This window comes from Orbicella franksi, chromosome 8 (assembly GCF_964199315.1).
Source record: "Orbicella franksi chromosome 8, jaOrbFran1.1, whole genome shotgun sequence".
Taxonomy (NCBI): Eukaryota; Metazoa; Cnidaria; class Anthozoa; order Scleractinia; family Merulinidae; genus Orbicella; species Orbicella franksi.
In genome coordinates this window covers 2,881,483-2,901,122 of record NC_138152.1, presented here as the reverse complement: position 1 = coordinate 2,901,122, position 19,640 = coordinate 2,881,483, and the positions used below count along the sequence as shown (strand labels likewise).

The following is a 19,640-nucleotide window of genomic DNA, read 5'->3' as shown; positions in this document are numbered from 1 at the left end:
CGTTTTACAACTGATTAAATGTATCTGTAGATGTCTTCCTTGTGCTGTAGTCAAAAACGGCGAGATCATTTTGTTTGGTCAAACTGAGGTATAGACTGAGCGAAACATTTGAGCCTGCGGTTCGTAAATAAATCATTAATACTTTCACACTCCGGTAACTTATGCACATGTAGTACAGTGTGATAAGCGCTGACTCGCCATGTGACACATAAATAACTAAATAAATAAACTCTGATAATACATAAATAAAAATGTAGGAATTATAAACGAGTACGATATAAAAAATATATAGTTTAACTTAAGTTTTCAGCAATGAAAGGGGGAAAGGGGAAAGGGGTGCTAAGACTTATTCTGTAGGTATTACGGTACGTTATGCTTTCATGTTTTCGCTCGCACACACTTTTTCCATGGTTGAGTTTTACAACTTGTCCCGCGGTCCCACTGTCCTGCTGTCCCGCAGTCCCACAGTCCGCAGTCCCACAGTCCCGCAGTTCCGTAGCCTGCGTGTGTGCAGACGTGTACTCTTTCCTTGCCCTTTTTTCCCATGATAGAAAGTAGCAGGCGTTTACTCGTAGGTTAGCATGCGCAATCTAGAAGCCGAAGGAAGGGAAGTGAAACAAATGGTCCCGTAGTCCCGCGCTCCTCCCGGACCGGAGTCGGAGTCGGAATCGGAGTCGGAGTCAAATTAAAAAGAGAGGCAGTGAATTAAGAGCTCCTGCCGCCCCGTGCAGCTCCTGGAGTCCAAAAAGCATTCAAAGAAAGGGCAGTGAAAGTAGTGTCTTCGCACTCCCGAAGTCGCAGGATAGTGAAAGGGAGGCTAGTAAAACCATTGGCTGTTTATTGATATTGGTTGCTTTGGTGAATTTAACTTAATGAAGGAGGAAAAGTCTTCCGAGTGTAAGAGGCCCACAACCCCTCGCGCATCGGGCACCAACCAAGGAGAGAAGCCTGGAAACAAGGTCGGTCAGTACATTGACTTATTATTTAAGTAATCTGATAATAACTGATCCGCCTAGATTCACCCAATGCTACCACTGGATCAGTTTTACATTTGTATTAAGTTTTCAATATAATTGAAATAAAACGTGCGTATTCAGTGATAACAGACACACAACGGTGCGTTTCATGCCTTACTCTCTGTGTGATTCAGTGTTCAAAGTGTGTTTTAGACCTGAAAAAAAAGAAATTCACTGAATCACTTGAAAACGGACTCCATATATCGACTTAAATCGATTTAGTACAGGAACGTTCCGACAACGCTAAGGCGCAGAAGCACCATGCTTCTCTCAGATTCTCGCGTTTCCAGACCGCGGGTTTAGGGGAACGCGGGCTCCCGATGCGCGATTAATGCCTGATGCCTGATGCCATTGCATCAACGGGAGTTACGAAACGTTCAAAACGACACTACGAGCTCGAGCGTGGTGGAGGGGTGGGGGGAAGAGATGAGTGGGTGTATGCCTGGGGGACTCCCATTTATGAAGGACGGGGGTGCACGTCGGAAACTTTGAAAAGAACCCCGAGGGGTACCAAGGTCACGTTTTGTGAGGGTGGCTTGAAATTGTTTTCACCCCAAAGAGGTACCAAAGCGACCATTTGAGTCATGAGTGATAGAAACAACCGCAGTACTCACAGTGTCGCTTTATCGGAGCTCATCAAATCTCATTCTTGTTGCCTCGTATTCTATCCAAAGCAGCAGCCATGCCGGCTCTTCCCTCAATGCCGAGTACGAGTACGAACTTTGAACATTGATGGAAACTTAAAGCAAATAGCTACAAGTACAAAGATAATGTTTTCACATCGGTGATCAGTGAAGCATGGAAATCTATTGACAAGATGTACTGAGGTACAAATATTTTGAGGTTAGTGGTACTTTAATTATTACCGTAGGCAATCAAAGGTTAGAATTACATCCAAACTACATACATACGTACTAATATGGTGCTTAATACATTTCACGTCTAGATTTGTTTGTCTCTTTTTTACTTCAGTTATGAGTAACAATAGTAATTAGATATTGTCATTGTCTCCATTGGAGTTAACTAAATCAGCGACAAAGACATATTCAGCAAGCTCCGATTGCTGCGAACATGGACCAAACAATCCACACAGCGTGATCACGTTACATCACCCTCCGCGAGATACTGGTATGTCCTTCACACTGGGTGGAGTAGTGGGTGGAGAGTGGAGTAGTGGATGGTGAGGTTGGCATGGGAGCTATCGTTGATATACTCTTTCATGTATTCTACGAAGGATTTTTCCCAAGCCATTACTTCAGCCATCCTGCGTTGGTCTTGGTAGTTATTTACCACAAAGGTAATAATCAAGGTTGTAGCGTTATTGTAGGCATTGGCTGTGAAGCCAGCTAATGCAGTGTTCGGATCCACAGGCTTTCCATATGCACCAAGACACGGTATTTGAAGTTTCACATTAAATGAAGCCGGAGAGCTACGACAAATAAATAAGCCACAAATAAGGGTAAAATTTACCTTTTAGCCCCCAGCCCTCTCCCCTCACGCATTAAGAATCGCATCTGTCTCCTCCTGACTAACCCTTTCTCCTTGCGATTATTTAGCTTGCGCAGAGGCAAAGCCGCGAGGAGCATGGACAATACTATAAAGCCCTGACCAAACGGAATCGCAGGAATTCGTAAGCAGCCGCAAGCTGAACTTGCGTCGAGACTTGCGTTTGGTGGCCAAAAAAAAAAAAAAAGATTTCAAGGCAGACATATCCTGTTTTTCAGGGGCTACTAATAGGTTAATTAATGGACGTCACTCAACCTGCGTTGACTTGAGATGGGTGGCTACACAATAGAAAACTTGCTTCGAAAAGTGCACGCAAGGCCTGGCCAAACGGAGTTGCAAGTAGACCTAAATTTAATTTTTAACCTACATCTACTTGCAAGTCTGTTTGGTCAGGAATTGGTTTGGCTTAAGGGTGTCTCTAGTTTTCGCCGCTCGTGGAGCCTTTTCGCGGGCTTTACCTAAGCTCTCGCGGTAGCGACATTAGTAAATCTATTACTAAAACGATAAACTTTTCCGTTAAGTCCCGGTAGACACCCATATCACTCGGAAATTTCTTTATTTTCCTACCTTTTCCACACCTGCGATAGAACTCGTTATCCCTTTTTCCCCTCCAACGGGCCAAACGTCACAGCGGAAAGAAAGGGGATTTAGTCTTTGAAATTTTTTTTACTTTTGCTTCCCCTTTTCAAATTAAACTCGAAATCATTTGATTACAAATGTATTTCTGGCTGGTTTTTATCCCCTTTTCTGATACACAAAACTTACCGTGGACAAAGTAAAAGATGATCATGAAAATCAGCCATACGAAAGTCAAATTTCGCGATTGGATCGGAACAGTTGTAGCCCAAACTGGTGAGACATTTGTTCAGCCTGGTTTTGTTGTTTTGGAAATACTGGAAGATACTTGGAATGGCGCATTTTTTGTTCTGTGGTGCCAGTGGTTGAAAGCAGATGTCTTGGAGAGTGATGTAGGAACCCTCAAAAGGAACCTTCATGTTGGTGATGTGATTCTGGAGGTCCAAAGCCTATGGGGAGAAAATTAAATGTATCAATTCTAGCAGATCGTCGGTAAACAGTCACTGTGATGTTCTGGCTGATAAGTGTTACAGTTCCTGCGACGAAACAATTGGAAAGGATCTAGAAATGCAAGAAACAGGGCATGTCTAAACGGTGATCATCAGTCTAAGGTTTAAGAATTAAATTTCACTCTGATGAATATCAAGTCACGGTACTTTGGGTTGTTTTGGCCAAGGGTCGATAACGATGATAGGATTCGGGCCTAAATCCAGGTCAATAAGTCCAAGTAAAGCACACCAAAGTGATTGCAACACACTGATTTACTATATACAAAATCAATATATCAAATTACAACTTAGGATAGACTTAAGGGATGTCAAGCAACAGTAACGCAAACGGTATTTAACAAAGAGAATTAACATGGATTACAAACGACGAACTTGAAAAGTTAAAGACTGAACTTTTTCACGTAGCTTCTTTAATTTGGTGTTCGCTTCAAAAGTGATTTTCGCAGTGGGCCTTTGTTTTCGTAGCAGGTCTTCGGGTCTTCGGGTCTTCGATCTTCGTTTTGGGAACAACACTCGCTGGTAAAAGCGAGTGCATTTTGCATGTACACTTGTATATCTCTCCGGTCTGGCGACAGGGGACAATATGGGACCTTCAGATTTAGCAATGTGAGATTTGTCTATTCCGCGGTCGAGGAAAACGCTAAAAATAAATTAGTTGGAGAGCTGGTTAAAAACTCTGACAATGGAAGAATTTCAAGTTCAATGCCGATTCGGAGCTTTCCATACCAGCTAATTAATTCATGCGACGAACCTGCAGTCGATCAAAGCAGCCGGATTCTAAAATGTGCAGTGTGGATAAAATGAGCTTAGAGCATCGCAATTGCGGAACTCGGTGTCACATAACAAGCACTAGAAGAATAACAACTCAGCAAGATTACCTTAACTGCCCCGAAAACCTCGGTTCCTTCGCAGAAATAGCTGTGTACTATTTAATCAGAACCATATCACCTAGATATGCTTCTGATTTAATGAATTATGAGATCAAATTACCAAGCTAAGAAATTTGCCAGTCGTTCAAAATTTTATCTTATGACACTTCGAAAACGCAAACAAGGCGAGGGGCCTCCATTTTGTTAAAGAGGGCACACTGCTTAGCTTGCGAGCAGGCTCAAATCGGGGGTTGGGTACGGCTACACGTAGGCTACTTTGAGTCCAACGCGCGAGCGGCGAAGAGTAAATAGACCAATTTCGATATATTAAAATTCAGCCTAAAACAATACACCTCAGCACGAGGCTCCGGGGAATAAACCCACAAACTCTGTAGTTATTCCCCGGAGACTCGTATTGAGGTCTATCGTTTTAGGCTGAATTTTAATATGTCGAAATTGGTCTATTTGCAAAGCGATCTGGCGGGAAGGAGTCTGGGTCTCAGAGCTTCGCTGCTCGACTACGCTTGTGCTCCGACGGCAGCCTGCTCGCGGGCTACACACTGCTAGGCTACTCACTATCGTGATAGAAGGCTAGTAGATTGTACTAATTAACAATTAGATTATGACCTCGAGATTTCTTGGCGTTTGTGAAGAGGATTTAGATAAAGTTTTGAACGACTAGTAGATTTATACTAAACAACTATCACGTTTTAGTATAAATCTACTAGCGTTCTGTCACGAATGCCGTTCCCTGATTGGCTAAGCTACTCACTATCTATTCTGTGATAGATAGTGAGTAGCGTAGCAGTGTGCCCTTGTTAACAAAATAACGGCCGTTTCTTGGCGTTTTCGAAGTGTCTGTGCAGAAGATTTCGATAACGTTTTGAAGGACTAGTAGATTTATACTAAAACAATTAGATTATTCGCTCTCGATTTCTATGCGTGATAGAAATCTCGAGCTAATAATCAAATTGTTTACTAGAGAGACAGGATCCTTCTGAGACTTTCAGAGGGTCTGACATATTCAGGTATTACAAAAAACTGATTTTCAGTCTGACCACGCGTAAGATTTCGGAAAATCAAATAAGCGCCCCCGTCGATTTCTATCGCGCGATAGTTGATTCGGGCTGCGCTCTAGTCAACTATCACGCGATAGAAATCTTGAGCTCATAACCTAATTGTTTAATAGAAATCTCGAGCTCATAATCTAAATGTTTAGTATACGGGAGAAATACTAGAAATATATCTCGCTAGAAATAGATCTCGCTGAGGTAAATACCTGATTTAGCAACTCCAGATGAAATATGGGACCAAACGGAATCCACTTATCGTCTCCATAGCGGCGATATCCAGTGGGGCTGGGATGTGTTGACGTAATGATCAGCTGCTCTGTTCGAAACTCAGGGCCGTAAGTTGGTTTTGGCGTGGTAGTGTTCCGACAGGATGGTGCGGCACAGTCTTGGCAGCTGCAAATAGGCGCTGGCTTTTTTGTTTGGGGATCGATAAACGGCTTGTTGCATTTGAAAACAGTTATGTCCATCCAGGACAAGTTGTCGACCAGCGATTCCGGGTAATAGATATCGAACGGCGCGAATCCATTCGCGGTATTTCCCATGTACCTCAGCAGCTTTTCTGCAGTACACTTCTCGGCTGTCGGCCCACAAAGCAAATTCAGCACTTTCTCGTTATTCCCTGGAAACCTTACGTCCTTGCAAGAGTCGAAGAGACCTTGCTTGAAGGTAGGAGAAACATAGTAGTTCATCTGCGTTATTTTAACCGGACCAGTATAATGATCGACCTTCCTGGGGTCCATGTACATGGACTGATCGCGGTTGCAAGTCAGCTGGCAGTACAATCTTCTCATGTTGTTCCAGCAGGCAGGGCAGCGAGTTGTCAGCTGCGCCATGGTGTCTAAATTGCTGGACAAAGCATCCAACTGTTTTGTCGAACAGCAAGTATGTTGACCGCTTAATTCAGGACATAAGCTGTTCAACAGCTTCAAACCCTCGGGATCGGTCAAAGGTTTCGCCGGTCCGTTATACAGACAGTTCTTAGCTTTGGGTCCAGTCGTACATTGACCATACCACACGCAATAACCCTTCTTGTGAATTGGGACTTTGTCGCTTATAACCTAAACGAGAATAGTGTAGTAAAATAAACAGTTATATCCATCTCAGGAGTACTGGTTCAAGGCAATGTTATTGTACTGCATGCATCGCAATCCGGCCCGTAATACCCGGTGGACCCCAAAGATAAACTTACGAACAAATTATAATTACGCGAGAAAGTAGCCTTCGCCGAGTAACGGGCATCGGGTAACTATTGCATATTATCACGATTTTATTGATTATTTCGAAACTATTGAATAAGACGCGAAATGAAGATAACCTACCGTATCTACTCCTGCGAAGAGAAGAAACGCTCCACAAGTCAAGATTTTAACGATCAAAGCAAACCCAGCCATGTTGGCTTCAGTTAATTGAGAGGAAGGGATCGACTTAAAAGGGCGATCGAAGTCAAAGACAGTGAAAATCGTTCCGGTTAGCCAAGAAAACAGGAACTTAAAAGAAGCAACGTGATGTAAGGCAGCTAAAAGCTTGATGGGGTGATCTCGGCCGTCGATCGTGATAGGCTGAGTTGTAAACAGCCCATGCCCTCCATGATCAAGTTTCTTTCATGACGATATTACGGTCTTGACCCCTTTAGCGGAAAGATGACAAAAAAAAAAAAAAAGATGTTTTATAAGAAAACAAAGGATTTGAGGTAAAAGCAACATTTTGATGCATTGTTGATAACAACACCAATCACGTTGCTTCCGATCCCAAAGATATGAAGGTTCGTGCTGCGCCAACAGAAGTTATACAGTATCTACTGTATCAGCGCTAACTACTTTTATAAGGTGACTGATGCCACTTAAAAATTTCTCAAACCTTACCAGTTGGTAATTATGTTATGTAAATTAGGCAAATGCATAAAATATAGGGGTCGTCGTGTTTTTCATCATGATAGAGGGACCCAAAAAATTGGCCATTTAAAAGCTGCCAAATATTTCCTCTGCATAATAGAATGGACCGAAAACTTCGTCGTTTAATAATTGTGAAATATTTCCACTATATAAAGACCAAACACTTCGTGTAGTTATCTCTGTATAATGGAAAGAATCATAAACTTCGCAATTGAATAACTGCGAAATATATCCTTCGTATAAAAGAAAGGACCAAAAACTTCGCCGGTTAGTAACTGCGAAATACTATCTCCGTAGAATTGAAATTACCATAAACTTCGCAATTTAAGACGAAAATCCGATAGAAAATCGAGCAATTTCAGGTTTTAGTGGACAAAAATCTGGTACCAGAATAATTTTAAGTATTTTACAGTCATTTTTGCATTTTCTTAAAGGTAAATACATAAATAATTGCCTGAAAAAACACCAAAAACAATTTCCCATTGGAAGGAGAGAAAATGAATTAATAATTACAGACCGAACGCAGTGAGGTCTGTACACACGACCGAGGTCAAGATTATCCCATACAGACCGACTAAGCTCAGTTAATAAGATGTTTACTATATGGCAAACAAGAACAATTTAATTCGTTTATTGTAACTAGCCGGTTTGTACTAACTAACATTTTGCTCGCGAGCGGCGGTAAGGCGAACTTAATTCTGCCAAATTAAAGTTTGCTCTTTACTTTTTTCTCATCAGGCTTTTTGGCACTTTCATAAATAAAAATTGTTAGAAGAATATAGTCAATATTTTTGCGTTTTAGTTTGCAACTTTTTCACCCCAAAATGTAACCGGTCTAGATGCCCGTCCAGATGGGAAAATCTAGACCGCTTTCAATATCGATTTTAGTCAATCAAAATCGTGAATTCGCTAGTTCCTAGTCCTCGTGAGACACAACCATATAAAAATTCGTCTTAATAACTGCGAAATATATCCTCTGTATAAAAGAAAGGACCAAAAACTTCGCCGTTTAATAACTGCGAAATACTATCTCTGTATAAGAGAAAGAACCATAAACTTCGCAATTTAACAACTGCGAAATACTATCTCTGTATAATAGAAAGAACCATAAACTTCGCAATTTAATAACTACGAAATATATCCTCTGTATAAAAGAAAGGACCTAAACCTTGGGTGGGTGTACGCTCGGGGAAGAACGGGAGTGCTTATCGGAAATTTTGAAAAGAACCCCGAAGTGGTACCAAGATCATGTTTTGTGGGCGTGGCTTGAAATTGTTTTCACCCCAAAGAGGGACCAAAGAGACCTTGAGTGACAGAAGCAACCGCAGTACTTACAGTCTCGCTTCGTCGGCGCTCATCAAATGCAATTTTAGTTACCTCGTATTGTATCCAGAACAGCAGCCATGAGCTCCTCGATCCCTCACAACCGAGTACGAGCACGAACTTTGAACACTGATGGAAAATTAAAGCAAATAGCTACAACGATAGTGTTTTCACATCGGTTAGCAGTAAAGCAAAGAAACCTATTGACAGGATATACTGAGGTATAAATATTTTGAGTTTAGTGGTACTTTCATCATTACCGTAGGCAATCAAAGGTTAGAATTACATCCAAACTACATACATACGTGCTAATGTGGTGCTAAATACATTTTATGTCTAGATTTGTTTTTGTCTTGTTTTTTTTTTTTTTTTTAAATTCAGTTATGAGTAACAATAGTAATTATATATTGTCATTGGCTCTATTGGAGTTAACTAAATCACCGACAAAGAAATATTCAGCAAGCTCCGATTGCTACGAACATAGACGAAACAATGCACACTGCGTGATCACGTTACATCACACTCCGCGAGATCCCGGTATGTTCATCACACTCTTAATTTATGCTGGACATTTTCTGGAGTGGAGTAGCGGATGGTGAGGTTGGCATGGGAGCTGTCGTTGATATACTCCTTCATGTATTCTACGAAGGATTTTTCCCAAGCCATTACTTCGGCCATCTTGCTTTGGTCTTGGTAGTTATTTACCACAAAGGTAATAATCAAGGTTGTAGCGTTATTGTAGGCATTGTCTGTGAAGTCAGCTAATACATTGTTCGGGTCCACAGGCCATCCAAATGCACCAAGGCACGGTAATCCAAGTTTCCAATCAAACGAAGACGGATTGCTATGACAAATAAATAAGCCACAAATAAGGATAAAATTTAAGTTTTAGCCCCCAGCCCTCTCCCTTACTCAATAAGATTCGCATCTCTCTCCTCACGATTCATCCTCTCTCCTCGCGATTATTTAGCTTACGCAGAGGCAAAGCTGCGAGGAGCATGGACAATGCTCTAAGTGTCTCTTGTTTTCCCCGCTCGTGTAAAAGTTTTCGCGGTCCTCGCTTGAGCTCTCGCGTTAGCGACATTAGTGATCTATTACTGAAACAAAGTACTTTTCCGTAAAGTCCCACTAGACACCCAGATCACTCGGAAATTTCTTTATTTTCCTACTCTTTCCACACCTGCGATAGAACACGTTATCTCTTTTCGCCCCCCCCCCCCCCCCCCATTTCCCTCACGCTCCCCTACTGCGCAGCGTAAATTCGTGTCCTCGCCTGTCCTCCTAGGTTACTACGGAATGGGCAACAAATTAAACAACGAGATTTTTTGTGTAGCACGCTTGGCCTTAGGGGGGTAAAGCTATCTCCTCCGCAGAGGTTCGAAACGTTCGTTATAGAACGCCGCTGTGTGAGGTGTCTGCAGACGCAAAGTCGAATACCCTGCGCCTGCACTCATATCATTAAGCGGATTCTCCCTACTCGAAAAAAAAAACCCTTGATCGAGCCTCTGCGGTGGAGAGAGCGGGTAAAGGACTCTTACAGGCCAAACGTCTTAGCGGAGAGTGGTCCATGCACTCTAAGAGATTTAGGCTTTGAATTTTTTTTTTTTTTTACTTTTGCTTACTCTTTCCAAATTAAACTCGAAATCATTTGATTATAAATGAATTTTTGGTTGGTGTTTATCCCCTTTTCTGATACGATACACAAAACTTACCCTGGACAAAATAAAAGATGATCATGAAAATCAGCCATACGAAAGTCAAATTTCGCGCGTGGATCGGAACAGTTGTAGCCCAAACTGGTGAGACATTTGTTCAGCCTGGTTTTGTTGTTTTGGAAATACTGGAAGATACTTGGAATGGCGCATTTTTTGTTCTGTGGTGCCAGTGGTTGAAAGCAGATGTCTTGGAGAGTGATGTAGGAACCCTCAAAAGGAACCTTCATGTTGGTGATGTGATTCTGGAGGTCCAAAGCCTATGGGGAGAAAATTAAATGTATCAGTTCTAGCAGATCGTCGATAAACAGTCACTGTGATGTTCTGGCTGATAAGTGTTACGGTTCCTGCGACGAAACAAAAGGAATTAATCTAGAACTGTAAGAAATAGGGCATGTCTAAACGGTAATTATGAGGATAAAGTTTCAGAATTAATATTCATTCTGATGATATTTCACACATCCTTAAAAGAGCTCGACCATTTTTGGTTGTTTTGGCCATGTACGAAATTACCTTTAAATTGAAGGAAAGCTGGAAATAGTACTTTACTAAGATAGAAAAGAGCCAAAGAGATAATAATAAACCATCAAGGAACAAGGATGGTTAATTACGGATGGAGAGAATTAACATGGATTACAAACGACGAACTTGAAAATCAAATTGAGGCTAAACCTTTCAAGATAATTTGGTATTCGCTCCAAAAGTGATTTTCGCGGTGGATGTTTGGTTTCGTAGCAGGTCTTCGGTTCTTCGATCTTCGTTTTTGGAACTACACTCGCTTGTAACAAGTGCATTTTCCATCAAATTAACGAGCACATATATATAGATCTCTCTAGTCTGGCGACCTGAGGGGATAAAATGTGACCTTCAGATTTAGCAATGTGGGATTTTTCTATTCTATAATCGACGATGACGCTTAAAATAAATTGATTAGTTAGACGACTGGTTAAAACTCTGGCAATCATGGAAGAATTTCAAGTTCTTCAGAGCTTTCTACACCAGCTAATTAATTTATGCGACGAAGCTGGAGTCGAGCAAAATAGCCGGATCTTAAAATGTGTATCATCGATAAAATGAGCTGTCAGCATCGCAATTTCGGTAGTCGGTGTCACATAACAAGCACAAGAACAAAAAACCAACTCGGCAAGAAAAATTTAGCTTGTTCAGTAGCTGTATACTATATATTGAATGAATTATGAGAGCGTATTTTCTATCGTGTATTTGGTAAGGGGAGTCATGATTATCACGCTTAGAAATCTAGTAGACGTCCAAAACGTTACCTTAATCTTCTTGATAGTAGCAGACAAGTCAAGAATTTTAAGAAAACGACAAAACGTTTGGCCTTAAAGAAAAGAGGCTTCTAAGTTGAGGTTTACTTAACTTGAGGTCTGGATTACCCTCGCAAATGTAGTAGACCGCAAAGTCAATACACTCCTCAAGGGGTAAGTTAGTAAAGAGACTTTCCATATTAAAAGAAACCAGAAATTTACGAGACATGGATTGTTGCAGAATGCGACCTCATACATGTAGTACATAGCGTAATAAAAAAATTCCCCGGATCTTGTTCCTTCGGGTCTGACGTAACTGACTCATATGTTCTGAGTGTGATCTTTGAATCTTTAAAATCCCACCCAATCATGACAGAAGAAGTGAATTCAACATGGATAGCGATTGGATGTCCTGTGCGACAGTAAAAGTGTCAGTGGCACAGTGATCAGTTGGAATGTGTGGCGCTTGGAGATTGTGGTTTACTACAGGTACCGCCCAGACTCATTTCGTATCCAACGGTTCTTTCTATGATCAAGTAGATGGGTTAGCCATGGGGTCCCTACTTACTCCCGTCTTAATTAGCTAATCTTTTTATGAGACATCATGAAAAATTATGATTACTCACAACTCTACAATTTTATTTTATCGCCAGTATGTTAATGATACTTATTGTTTATTTCACTCGGAGCACGATGCCATTATATTTTTCGACTATCTCAACTAAAGGCACCCCAGCATCAGGTTTACCATGGAAAAACAGGTTAATCACAAATTACCCTTTTTAGACGTCTTGATCGACAGTAATAACCCCAATTTTACTCTAACCAGAGGTTACCATGAGAAAAACTTCACTGGGCTGTTAACTAATTATTTTAGCTTTACCTCGTACTCTTACAAAGTGGGTGTCAATAAAACTCTCGTTGATAGTGGCTATAAGATTGATGACGCCTGGTTAGGGTTTCACGAGGATATCACTAAGCTTATGGATATCCTTAAAAAGAATCTTATTTCAGCTCATTTAATTGAAAAGGTTATAAATCGTTACATCACTGGGACCCAAAGTAATCACTGTCCTCAGGGTTCTCTTCCTACCACTTCACCCACGTTTTGCTTTAAGCTACCCTACATAGACCATTTTTCTGTTATTACTCAAAAAAAGATTCGCCATTTCGTCAAGCGCTATTGCAATGATTTAGATATCAAATTAGCTTTTTCTTCTTTTAAGATCAGTCACATGTTTGGCGTGAAAGACCATATCCATGGCGGGCTCCGTTCACGTGTGGTTCACAAGTTTGCATGTGCGGGCTGTAATGGCTGTTACGTCGGCGAAACGGTCCGGCATTTTTCCTCGCGAGTGAAAGAGCATTTAGCCAGTGACAGGGCCTCTTACATTTTCAAACATCTGCAAAATTCTGAACATTGTCGCGCCTCGTGTTCAGCAGATTGTTTCCATGTTTTGGATGACGCCTCCATCAGTTTTCAACTTAAGATAAAAGAGGCTATTCATATTCAGAGAGAACAGCCCTCTTTGAATCAGCAATTACACCTTGTTAATCTAATTAAAATTATCATTCTGTTGTTACTATTTATCACAATTAGCATTTTCTACTAAATATAAATTCAACTTCCATCGCTTTGTACCTAGATTAACTGAAGATAACAGAAGTTTTAGTCGAAACATGTTCCATAAACTCAAACGTTTTGTCGTTTTCTTAAAATTATTATCTAAATCCTAAATTAGAGAACGCCATTCGTGATAGAGCGCTGGCAGATTTATATTAAATAGCTGTATACGGGAGCAAAACTTCCATCTAGAAATTGATCTCGCTAGAGGTAATTACCTGATTTAGCAACTCCAGATGAAATATGGGACCAAATGGAATCCACTTTCCGTCTCTATGGCGGACACGTCCAGTAGGGCTGGGATGTGTTGATGTGATGATCAGCTGCTCTGTTCGAAACTTACAGGACGCTGCACAATCTTGGCAGCTGCAAGCACTCGCTTTCTTTTTGGTTTGGGGATCGATAAACGGTTTGTTGCATTTGAAAACAGTTATGTCCATCCAAGACAAGTCGTCGACCAGCGATTCCGGGTAATAGATATTGAACGGCGCGAATCCATTGTCTGTATTTCCCATGTACCTCAGCAGCTTTTCTGCTGTACACTTCTCCGCTGACGTCCCACAAAGCAAAGACAGCACTTTCCCGTTCCTTACGTCCTTGCAAGAGTCGAAGAGACCTTGCTTGAAGATAGGGGAAACATAGTAGTTGATGTCTAATATTGTAGCGTGACCAGTACTATTATCGACGTTAATGGGGTCCATGTACATGGACTGATCACGGTTGCAAGTCAGCTGGCAGTACAATCTTCTCAAGTTGCTCCAGCAGGCAGGGCAACGAGCTGTCAGCGGGCCAACGAATACTTTGATCGCGGACAAAGCGATCAGTTGCTTCGTCGAGCAACAAGTATGTTGACCACTTAATTCAGGGCAGAAGGTGTTCAACAGCTTCAAACCCTTGGGATCGGTTAATTTCTTCGCCGGTCCGTTGTACAGACAGTTCTTAGCTTTAAATCCAGACGTACATTGACCATACCACACGCAATAACCCCTCTTGTGAATTGGGACTTTGTCGCTTTTAATCTAAACGAGAATAGCGCAGAAAAAAAACAAAAAAAAAAACAAAACAAAAAACCAGTTCCATTCATCTCAAGAGTACTCTTCAAGGCAATGTTATTGTACTACATGCTTCGCAATCCGGCTTGTAACTGAGCCGGTGGACCCCAGATATGAGCTTAAAACAATTTACGCGAGAAGGCAGCCTTCGCCGAGTAACGGGCATCGGGTAACTATTGCATGTTATCTCGATTTTATTGATTATATCGAAACTACTACGTGAGACGCGAAATGAAGATAACCTACCGTATCTACTCCTGCGAAGAGAAGAAACGCTCCACAAGTCAAGATTTTAACGATCAAAGCAGACCCAGCCATGTTGGCTTCAGTTACTTGAGGATCGTCCTAAAAGGGCGAGGCCAAAGAAAGTACAAATCGTTCCGTTTAGCCAAGAAAACAGGAACTGAAAAAGGAACGCGATGGAAGCCAGCTAAAAGCTTGATGCCGTGGTCAATCACGTGGAATTGACCGTAGTGACAGGTTTATTCGTAAACAGCCCGTGCATCCATGATCAAGTTTCTTTCATGACGGTCACGACTCCTTTACCGAAAAAACACTTTGAAGACTGAATCGTGGAGAGAGTAAGAAATGAGCCGTATCGTTATGTCTCTGTTATATCAATACGCACATTCCGGTTATAGCCAAGAAAATAGGAACTGAAAAAGCAACGCGATATAAGCCAGCTAAAAGCTTGATGCCGTGGTCAATCACGTGGAATTGACCGTCGTGACAAGTTTATTCGTAAACAGCCCGTGCATCCATGATCAAGTTTCTTTCATGACGGTCACGACTCCTTTACCGAAAAAACACTTTGAAGACTGAATCGTGGAGAGAGTAAGAAATGAGCCGTATCGTTATGTCTCTGTTATATCAATACGCACATTCCGGTTATAGCCAAGAAAATAGGAACTGAAAAAGCAACGCGATATAAGCCAGCTAAAAGCTTGATGCCGTGGTCAATCACGTGGAATTGACCGTCGTGATAGGTTGATTCGTAAACAGCCCGTGCCTCCATGATTGAGTTCCTTTTAAGACAGTCACGATCCCTTTGCCGAAAAACGGACCAAAAAAAAAAAAAGAAAAGAAAAAAAGGAAAAGAAAAAATTGGCGCCAGAAGGAAACAAACGATCTGAATTAAAAGCCTACCCGATTTTTCTTTTTAATAAAGCAAATAATTGAGTGTTTAATTGTTTCTTTATTTCTGCAAGTATTAATATTAAACCAGATATCATAATTTTGTCGTTTTGAAGAGATGTCATGCATGAAGACATGATGATGGTGACGTCAGCAGTAATTATTGTTTCTAGTGGCCACAGAAAGCAATCACTAACCGTATCAATTACTTGAAAGGAAGGCCTTGGGGCGCTTGTCAGACAAGGAAAAACACCGGAGCTCTCGAAAAAGGGGACAGATGGTGAGGAAATTTAGAGCAACTTCAACCAAGAGCATTACTAATGAACTACTTCCCTGCTTCCGAAGTGAAGGAATCAACGACTTGTAGCTCAGAATTTAAGGGAAACTCGGCAACCTTTTTCAAAAAGGTACGGTTAAGAAACGCATTTCATATGCATTTTGCCCCTGAACAACCCGGTGCGATGTTGACAAACCACATTTATCTAACTGACGGTTTCAACAGTGAAAAAGGGAAACGGGTACAAAAACTTATTCTCTAGGTATTACGGTAAATTATAATTTGATGTTTTCGCGAGCACTTAACACAATTGCTCCCACAGTCCCGCAGTTCCGTAGCCTGCATGTGTGCAGACGTGTACTTTTTCTTTGCTGTTCTTTCGCGTGAGAGAAAGTAGTAGGCGTTTACTCGCAGGTTAGCATGCGCCATCTAATAGCCGAATTATAGCTAAAAGGCAGGGCAGTGAAACAAATGGTCCCGTAGTTCCGGGCTCCTCCCGGACCGGAGTCGGATTCGGAGGAAAATTAAGAAGAAGGGCAGTAAATCAAGTGCCCCTGCAGCCCCGCCCAGCTCCCGGAGTCGAAGTAGAATCCAAAGAAAGGGCAGTGAAAGTAGTGTCTCCGCACTCCCACACTCCTGCACTCCCGCACTCCCGCACTCTCGCACTCCCGCACTCCCACACTTCCGAAGTCACAGGATAGTAACAGGGAGGCTAATAAAACCTTTGGCTCTTTATTGATATTGGTTGCGTTGTAAATTTCACTTAATGAACTAGAAATAGATATTCGACCGAGTGGACTAGGGACAAAGGGGGTTGCTCTCACAAGAGATGACTACAGCAGCTATTATTTCTTCAAAGTGTTTTTTACAGCTGAAAAAAACAAAACAAAACAAAACAAAAACTGAAAAAAAATAGCACACAATCACTTGAAAACGGATTCCATATATCGACTTAAATCGATTTAGTCCAGGAACGTTCCGACAACGCTAAGGCGCAGAAGCACCGTGCTTCTCTCATATTCTCTCCTTCCTAGACCGCGGGTCTAAAAGAACGTGGGTTCCAGATACGCGATTGATGCCGGATGCCTGATGCCACTGAATCGACAGGAGTTACGAAACGTTCAAAGCGACCCTACGAGCCCTAGCGTGGTGAAGGGGTGGGGGAAGAAAAGAGTGGGTGCAAGCCCGGGGAACTCCTATTTAGAAAGGACGGTGGTGCTCGTTGGAAATTCTGAAAAGAACCTCAGAGTGGTACCAAGATCATGTTTTTTGGACGTGGCTTGAAATTGTTTTCACCCCAAAGAGGGACCAAAGCGACCATAAGTGACAGAAACAACCACAGCACTTACAGTCTCGCCTCATCGGAGCTCATTAAATGCCATTTTTGTTGCCTCGTATTCAATCTTGAGCAGCAGCCATGAGCTCCTCCCTCACAACCGAGTACGACTACGAACTTTGAACATTGATGGAAAATTACAGCAAATAGCTACAAAGTTGTTTTCACATCGGTGATCCTTGAGGCAAGGAAATCTGTTTACAAGATATACTGAGGTAAAAATATTTTGAGCTTAGTGACACTTTAATCATTACCATAGGCAATCAAAGGTTAGAATTACATTCAAACTACATACATACGTACTAACGTGGTGCTAAGTACATTTCATGTTTACATTTGGTTTTATCTTTTTTTTTACTTCGGTTATGAGTAACAATAGTAATTATGTATTGTCATTGTCCCTATTGGAGTTAACTAAATCACCGACAAAGAAATATTCAGCAAGCTCCGATTGCTACGAACATGGACGAAATAACCCACTCTGAGTGATCACGTTCATCACAATCCGCGAGATCCCGGTATGTTCATCACACTCTTGATTTATGCTGGACATTTTCTGCAGTGGAGTAGTGGGATGGTGAGGTTGGCATGGGAACTGTCGTTGATATACTCTTTCATGTATTCTACGAAGGATTTTTCCCAAGCCATTACTTCGGCCATCTTGCTTTGGTCTTGATAGTTATTTACCACAAAGGTAATAATCATGGTTGTAGTGTTATTGTAGGTATTGCCTGTCAAGCCAGCTAATGCATTGTTCGGGTCCACAGGCTTTCCATATGCACCAAGGCATGGTACATGAAGTTTCTCATCAAACGAAGACGGATGGCTATGAATAAGAGGTGAAGCCAAAGACAGTACAAATCATTCCGGTTAGCCTAGAAAACAGGAACTGAACAAGGAACGCGATGGAAGCCAGCGAAAAGCTTGATGGGGTGGTCAATCTCGGAAAATCGACCGTCGATCGTGATAGGCTGATTTTTAAATAGCCCATGCCCACCATGATCAAGTTTCCTTGATGGCGATATTACGGTCATAAACCCTTTGCTGAAAAGCGGACAGGAAAACAACTGGCGCTTCAAAAAAACAAACAAACAAACAAACAAACAAAACAAAACAAAACAAAACAAACTACAAAATAAAACAAAGGATTGGAAGAAAAAGCTGATCTCGTTAAAATAGATGTCTACTGGTTTCCTTATTTCTGCATGTATGTTGTAATACTGATCGAGATATCATATAACATTTTGATGTAATGTCTTTAAGACCGATTCGTTTCTTCCCAAGAACTGATGACGGTTCGTGCTTCACCAACAGAAGTTTTAGTATCTACTGTATCAGCGTAACTACTTTTTATTAGGGTGATTCCACTTAAAAAGAAGGAGTCTTTTAAAAAAACTTTCTCAAACTTCATCCAGTTCGTAATCAAGTTATGTTTATTTAAAAAATGCATTAAAAAGTAGGGGTCACCCTGCTCGGTTTTGCGCAACGTGAATGGCCTTTACAGCAACTTTGCGACCGATCGACGAGGTTGTCATTACTCAACCTTACTTAGCAGAAAGGGGCACTAGAAATTCTAAGATAAGCACTTACTGGATTAATTTATTAGAGTTTAAACAAAATAGATCCTGACCTTACATTTTAAACGGTGTTAGTTAAACAGGAGTTACGATTATATTACAAATTTAAGAATTCTCTGCTTGCGCACATACCCAGCACGACCTAAAGACGTGTTCTTTAAAATACAAAACATTCAAATCAAAATATTTTTAAGCAGAGTCATTAAACTCAATTTAAATTCATGCATTTAAAAGTGGGGGTCACAAAAAACGAGCATTTATTTCGCTGTCGAACTTAGCTTGAGGGAAATCTCTTACGTTGTGAACGCGCACGCGGTCGTGTGCGCACGGTAATGACGCGTAAATCGTGCGCAGTAGGGATGCGCAATGCAATACTGAGGAGACTCCGTCTTAGCCCATAAAGACGCCAAAAAATAAAAAAAAAAGAACTTGGCCAATATCCAGCCATTTTGATATCACGTTTAGTGTACGCTTGGTTAATAACCCATACTCTCATTCACAACCTTTGTAAAATCTCAAACCTTATCGATTACTTGAAAGGGCGAACTTAGAGAATAAATTTCAATGTTAGTGTCCTAATTATAAGTACTTCAGTGAAATTATTGACAGTTTAATAGTGATTGTACCGTTAATGATGAAGTGGTCTGGTAGAAGTACTGGAAACTGTGGTAATTTCCAAATTGAGTGTTTTCACGAGAGATGTGTACCTTGGTTTTGTTTTAACTTTACTGAAGTGAAATTTTTAATCGTGTCAACACAGTAGCAAGTCTCAGTAAATGGCGGCGAAATCAAAAGTAAGCCAAACTGGGTTCGTCGATAGTTGAACGCCTCACCAGGCATGGTTTAGCTCAGAAACCGACGGTAACCGAGGAAAAGTAAACGTTGTAACGACATCT

At 41.3% G+C, this 19,640-nt stretch overlaps 2 protein-coding genes across 2 annotated transcripts; both read right to left on the bottom strand.

Moving 5' to 3' along the window:
* Positions 1–1,212: 1,212 nt before the first annotated feature.
* LOC145496009 (NPC intracellular cholesterol transporter 1-like) lies at positions 1,213–7,586 on the bottom strand. Its single transcript, XM_081475617.1, has 4 exons — positions 6,869–7,586; positions 5,756–6,607; positions 3,288–3,547; positions 1,213–2,445 (listed from the first exon to the last, which is right to left on the bottom strand). Exons 1-4 carry the CDS (start codon positions 6,938–6,940, stop codon positions 2,154–2,156), a joined length of 1,476 nt encoding a protein of 491 aa, XP_081331743.1. The 5' UTR covers positions 6,941–7,586; the 3' UTR covers positions 1,213–2,153.
* A 100-nt stretch (positions 7,587–7,686) lies between these two features.
* Positions 7,687–15,422, bottom strand: LOC145496012 (NPC intracellular cholesterol transporter 1-like). The gene is made up of 4 exons (XM_081475619.1): positions 14,667–15,422; positions 13,587–14,387; positions 10,477–10,736; positions 7,687–9,608 (listed from the first exon to the last, which is right to left on the bottom strand). Exons 1-4 carry the CDS (start codon positions 14,736–14,738, stop codon positions 9,311–9,313), a joined length of 1,431 nt encoding a protein of 476 aa, XP_081331745.1. The 5' UTR covers positions 14,739–15,422; the 3' UTR covers positions 7,687–9,310.
* Positions 15,423–19,640: the final 4,218 nt, after the last annotated feature.